This window comes from Bidens hawaiensis, unplaced genomic scaffold, assembly GCF_021521415.1.
Source record: "Bidens hawaiensis isolate Kalapana, Puna unplaced genomic scaffold, B.hawaiensis_p1.1 tig00042903_1, whole genome shotgun sequence".
NCBI classification, from domain to species: domain Eukaryota; kingdom Viridiplantae; phylum Streptophyta; class Magnoliopsida; order Asterales; family Asteraceae; genus Bidens; species Bidens hawaiensis.
In genome coordinates, this window is record NW_027505810.1 from 96,441 (window position 1) to 103,088 (window position 6,648).

The following is a 6,648-nucleotide window of genomic DNA, read 5'->3' on the forward strand; positions in this document are numbered from 1 at the left end:
TTTGTTTTCAATAAACGATCGATCATTATTACTAACAAGTCATGTTAGTTGTTGATGTCTTATGTTTTAAGAAAAATACACTTCCGTTGATGGGCCCTATTATGCCATCCAGATTTGTATTGGCTGGTTTAAATTAAGTCACTTTTTGTGATAACAAGTCATATGAAGTATATCGGTGACTTGTTTAGATGATAAGTACCCTAACTCATCTCGAATGAACCTTATTATATGTTGATATTTCATATTGCATCACACAAATTCATTTTAGATTGTAACAAATCATGTTAGGTGTTAATAACTGATGTTTGCTCATACGTTTACTAATTCACTGTTAATGAGTCTTATTGTATGTGTATTAATGAGTCGTATTAGGTTACACTTAATCCATCTGTGATTTTTTTAACAGTTAAAATCTCTTTTCTAGTAGTGAGGGTTCAATCTTTTGTGACAAGTTAAGCGATCGGCTATTTTTTCGTTAGAAGATTCAAGAGACATGGGCCGAGTTTTGGTCGAAGGTCTTGTTTCTGAACGGGGTCAATATCAGAGTAAGATATAGAAGCTACAAATGGCATAGCAAATTATTTTCTTAAATGCAACAGAGAAAAACTATGTCTCTGAATACAATATGTATCTTTCTTGACTATATATATAATGATCCGTAGAGATGAGATTCATTAGGTTTCATGAACGTACATTTTCATTTTTAATCTTCATTTTCTCGAGAAATGTCTTTCCATTGAGCTTACGCGAGAAGAATTCTTTGAGATACTGTTCCATCACGAGTGTTCTATACAACGGCGGGTTTCCTGTATTTTTTATGAGGCTCTTTGAGGGTCCAACGTCTGCTTCGAGCTTTGGGTTGAAGAACATGGCAAACGACATCCGCTCTTTCGTGGCATTCACAATTGCTCTATGCTCAATGCTGTTGCAAACCCCATTGCACAATATCTGCATATCCACAAGGCAGTTAAACTCAATTTGATTCTTGATTGAGTATAGTATTATTAAATAAATAACTAGACCCTACATGTTATTAAAGATTTAAGGAGCTATCACAAAAAGACAACCACGTACCCTCGAGATAGGTTCTCCAATAATTGAGGCTGTTTAACATGTTTAAAATATATAAAGGTGATTGTCATTTTCATTCATGTAACATCGAGTAATATATATCCACATTTCAAATTTGCTATATAAAAGAATATATGCATGCTTCATTTACCTTTCTAACTGTACGCTATCCAGTTTATTTTATAGCGAAATTTGTTTATGATGTGAAAATAAAGTGTTTTTCTTTTCTTTCTTTTTTCTTTCTTTTAAGGATTAGGTGGTTTAAGAAAACTATTTGTATATATTTTGAAACGCTATGAGAAGACCACTTAAGCAGATACCTGGACTTCAAGATATTTTTGACATCTTCAAGCGAATTCAAGTCATGTCATGTTTGACGATAAATATTTCAAGGATTCATTAAGGATTTAAGGGGCAAGCGAATTCATCGAGTTCGCTTGCATGGAGCAATTAAAAAAAAGACAACATTGTTGTAACAAAATTATCAGCCCACCAAAGTATTTTTTTTAACAAAGATTCCATGCAACAATTTTATCTTCTTAAAAATTTGTTTTCCATGCAAGGGAACTTGATGAATTGGCTTTCCGCCTTAGTTAATCCTTGAAATCTTTGTGACACGCAACTTCAATTTATTCGCTTATTCAAGGAACGAATCGCTTATAAGCACAACGGTTTTCTAACAAAACCACCTATATGTGCAATTAGTTTTGTTAAACGACCTAGTCCGTACATAAAAAGAAAAAAAAACCTCAAAAACGTACAAAATGAATTGATCAATTCGGTTGAGAGGGCTAACCTCAAGAATGTCGCCAACATTCACGACAAATGCATCTGGAAGGAAACTAACAGGGATCCACATGCCATCTTTCTTAACTTCCAAACCTTCAATGTCGTTGACTTGAAGAAGAATTGTAAGTCCAGCAGCATCGGAGTGAGGAGTAATGCCTACCACCAATTCTGGTTGAGGGCAAGGCGGATAATAAGTCATCCTCATAGATTGCATTCCATCTTCAAAAATGTTGTACATTTCCCCCCTGTCGATATCCAGTGCTTGCCCGATTAAACCGAACAAAGTCATGCCGAGTTTTTGCAATTCTAGCAAGTACTGTTCAAGTGTATCTCTGTTGGAAAAAAATATTGAAACAATGATAGCTTTCAATAAAAATAGGTGACAAAATTATTGAATAAAATCTGATTTTGATACAGTATTTATTTGGGCCAATAAGTTAATGAAAGAGTGTTTTCTGTGCATTATATGCTTATAGCAACCTTGTAACAACATAAATTTGCAAATTCCTAACTGTTTTGGATACAAAGTTATAAATTTACAGGAAGAGATAGCCGCCAAGAGACATTGCTTCTAAAACATCTTACACATAAAAGTATGTAAAAGTGATTAAGGATTAAGACTTCAAACTTTAACAATGTAGACAAACTGTCAAAATTATGATAAGGAGAAATCGACTAGATTCCAAGGTTTTTAAATTTGAATTATAAAGCAGACTGTTTCTAGCTTCCATGTATAACCATTTATATGTATTTATAAGCCCAAACTTTACATTAATATATAATTGTTAACACTTGCGATCTTGAAATTAAAGTCATTTCCACATTTACAAATGTGTTTACACATTTATAAGTTGTAGTTTCTGCCTAGAGCAATGAATTGTACATTTGATCAGTTTATCTTGAACTTCTGGTTTGCACTTATTTTGTGTTTAAGTAAATATTTTTGTTAATCGCGCATTCTTTTTACAAGGGGATATTATTGAATATTGGTTACTTATAGTGAACTTTTGATTATATATATTCTGAGCCACTGAAATTAGTACAGCTCTTGAAGGAGCACTCTTTTGTAAGGATGAGATGTTTGAGCAATAGTGTGAACTTTTCCTATCAAAACATATGTTACTCAATATTTTTGGATTACTAAGTGGTTAGGATTTTGTTAAATACTTTCAGATGTTTTTATTAAGTTCTTGTACTCATGAAAGTTCTTAAACTTTTCTTTTGGAGTTGGCACCTCGTTTGGCAAGTGAACTCGGTAAGTTCACTTGGTCGACAAATGAACTCCATAGAGCTTTCACCAAACCTTAACTATGTTTTGCTTAAAGTTTTTCACCAAACTCTTTGCCATTCAAGCAAACTTATTGCGTTTGCTTGCATGGTAAGGAAACAGTCTATAAATACAAGAACTTTCAAAAAGTGCCTAAAAATACTTAGCCCAATCATAAAACATCTACTAATCAAAAAGCCATTTAGGTTTCATTGCAAAATGAATCAGTGTATATATAAATATGAAGGATCTAGGATGTGTATATGAAGGATGTGGATGTGTATGCGAGAGAGATTGAACGAGTGAGACCTTAGTAACGGTGGGAACTCAGGAAGTAAGTTAGGTTTTCTCCTATGAAGAGGATTTGTGATCATAAAAAACCGATCAGCCCAATCAATTTTCTGACCTTGAGCATGAAGTATGGTTTGGCCATACCCTTCATACTCACCTCCCTTCAACTTGTACCTCAACTTCTCCTCTAGTGGAGATTCAAAGAAACCCACAACCTCTTTTTTCATTTTGTCCACCAAAGTTTTGTCAACACCATGATTAACCAACTACAAATTATGTAAAATTCCATCACCTACTATATAATTCATGCATGAGTTTAAACTATAAAAATGTTTTAACCTGAAAGATTCCCCAGTTGCGGCATACTATGCGTAGCTTTTCGAGTTGAAGATTCATATTCGATCCTTCCGTTATCAAATTATTCATGTCAATGACTGGTATTGACGGCAAAGACGAAACATCATTCGGGACAAAAGTGGGTTCTCGATGTTCCTGAACATAGTGATGAGGAACACTTAAGTTGTCTTGTTTTGCAAGTTCTTGAACGCTTTCATGAGCCGGTAATGGTTGGGTGAAAGACATTTTGGATTATGCTAATCAACAAATTTTGTTGCTTGTTTATAATTCATGTGGGGTGGGGTGTCACGTCAAATGACAGACATTATATAAGATATGTTTTGGGGGGATAAGACAACCTTTTAAACAAGTTAATACACATGTTTTTAGTAGCCAGAGAAAACATTGATAGACAAAGACAAGAATCTAACGCTACAAAAGACAATAATACGCTATAATGTGGGGCATAAAGTAGTAGTGATTTCTTATAAAAAAAATGTGTTCTTATATTTTAATAAATTTTGAGGCTGTAACTGCTCTTTGTCTATAGTCATATTAAAAGCACTTCAACTTTTCACAAACTATATTTTATATAAGTTATTGAAGAGGTAGGTCCCAGCAGAGCCCAGTTGGACCCGCAAGACTCACCTTAAACAGGGACGTCTGCGCAGAAACCAACTGGATCCGCAGGACCAACCATGCTCAGAGACGTGACGTCCTTACGCGCAGTACGCAAGCTGGTCCCGCAGGAAATGCCTCCCAATGGTGAAGGACTCCGCCTGTCCCCGCAGCCTCGGATACAAGCCATTAGGGAAGGCCACCCGCGCAGCAAGGCTACACGCACAAGGCACTTAGCTCTCAATCATTCAGTGTCACCTGAAGGAATGAGCGAAGCCGGGAACAATCCCGCATAAGGGCGGGAGGGGGAATACTCCCGCCCAAATAAGCCAGTCCGTACGATACGGGAAGATCTTCTGTACTGTACCTGACGAGGTATGGGAAAAAGATCTGACTAAAGATACGACAGCTTATGGACAACAGTATGGCGAGCAGCATGCTCCTACACTGTATGTCACTATTAGCCGCTGCCTACTCACCAACTATTGTCATACCACGTGCGTAGCCGGCAGTTGGTAGAAAAGGAATAGTATACAGCAGGCCTGGTCGCTATCAGCCGCTACCTACCCACCAACTACCAGCAGGGCACGTGCGTAGGCTACTGTTGGTGGAACAGGAACACTGTTGCAGCCGGCCATACCTCCTTGGAAACCTACCTTCGGCTATAAATACCACAAATGGTATGACCATCTCATCTTATCATATCATTACATTATCATCATATTATACCTGATATCTGCTCTAGCAATCTCTTAATATACTTTTATATTTAAAGAGCAATCTAGTCTGATTCTCACGCCGGAGGGTGGTCACAAGGAGGAACCCCCCCCCCCCTTCTCAGTGACGAGCTCACGGTGTCTGTTTTGCAGGTTATCAGAAGAACCATCTTCAAAGGGTCTCACCCCTCGTGGGAAACATCTATCTAACCCCCAGGTTACCAGTAATCTGTCCGGGGTCCGGTTAGTGTTTCTTCATTGGCGCCATCCGTGCATAAAGCTAGAACTACATTTTTCTCCAGTTTTTTCAAACTTCTACAAAGATGGTTAGAGAAATTCCGGTAACCACAACCCCAGCTACTGGGGGGAATACCGGTAACACAGTTTTTACAAACACTTCCCCGGTTACCCAAGCCGGGGCAAGTGAAGTAAATTTTACGAACACTACCCCAGTTACTCATGCTGGGGCAAGTGCAGTAAGTGATCGCCTACTGGGATCCACGGATACCCAGGTTGAGAAACGAAGACTCCCCCGCCAAACTCTCGATGAAGTCAAGGCATGGGCGGAGGCACGACAAAAGGAATTCCAGGCCGAGTTGAACGAACGCTTGCGTTCCGTACAACAGGCCGACGAATTCGAATACTGGGAGGATGACTCGGAGGAATCCGACTCCGACGCGAACCCTCGCCATAGGGCAAAAGGGAAGCGTAAGGAAATGGAATCCCAACCGAAAAGGCATTTTGGACAAGCCTTCAAACCAAAAAGCACAGGTGGAAGTCCACGAGACTTCTCCAAAACGTTCAGACCAAACATTGCAAATGCAGGAACGTCCAAGTTTGCAAGGGACATTGCGGAAGCAATCGCCCCAAAGAGTGCCAAACAAATGCCTAACATAGGCACATATGACGGTATATCTGATCCAGACGATCATTTGAACAGGTTCATAGCGGGGGCAACCGTCAGCAATTGGACGGAACCCACGTGGTGTTACATGTTCCAAATGACCCTTGTTGGGGCTGCTAGAGCTTGGTTTGATCGTCTACCGGTCAACCACATCTACGACTGGGCAGACTTCCAGCAGAAGTTTAGCCAACACTTCAGCCAGCAACGGAAGTATACCGAGGAGCAATGGACAATCCTCAAATGCATACGAGAAGAAGATGAATCTCTGCCAAACTTCATCACTCGCTTCAACTCAAAGAAGCTAAGTTTGGGCAATATCAGCGAAGATCTTGTTCGCGCTGCCTTCATCCAGGGCGCGCATGACCCAGAGCTCATCCGCACCCTAACGGGTAAAGATGGCATGCCATCCACATGGGATGCCATCATGACAGCAGCAAAACGCTATGCGGAAACGGAGAAGCAACTGGGTAGAGATCTCCCACAGAGCACAAACCTCTACACTCAGAAGACGAGAGAAGACATTGTCCTCACCGCCCGACTAAATAAAAAGCGGAAGCTAGGCATTTGGCAGTCAAGGGTAAACTTTGACACCTCATCCGGCTTGCAACATCGATTGGGCGGAAGGGATAATGTACAGCCGCACCGGAACTCCAGAT

At 39.4% G+C, this 6,648-nt stretch overlaps 1 protein-coding gene across 1 annotated transcript; it reads right to left on the reverse strand.

The window, feature by feature from the left end:
* Window positions 1-681: 681 nt before the first annotated feature.
* On the reverse strand, window positions 682-4,018 carry LOC143615435 (codeine O-demethylase-like). Its single transcript, XM_077088558.1, has 4 exons — window positions 3,758-4,018; window positions 3,437-3,684; window positions 1,868-2,192; window positions 682-948 (listed from the first exon to the last, which is right to left on the reverse strand). The coding sequence occupies exons 1-4, from the start codon at window positions 3,998-4,000 to the stop codon at window positions 682-684; spliced, it is 1,083 nt and encodes a 360-aa protein (XP_076944673.1). The 5' UTR covers window positions 4,001-4,018.
* Between the last annotated feature and the right edge of the window lie 2,630 nt (window positions 4,019-6,648).

Excerpts from the sequence above, each read along its gene's own strand:
- LOC143615435 (XM_077088558.1), bottom strand. The coding sequence starts at position 4,000 with ATGTCTTTCACCCAACCATTACCGGCTCATGAAAGCGTTCAAGAACTT. Across the intron at positions 2,193-3,436 it reads GAGTTCCCACCGTTACTAAG|AGATACACTTGAACAGTACT; the intron begins GTCTCACTCGTT and ends TTTTTCCAACAG. Across the intron at positions 949-1,867 it reads ATGTTGGCGACATTCTTGAG|ATATTGTGCAATGGGGTTTG; the intron begins GTTAGCCCTCTC and ends GTGGATATGCAG.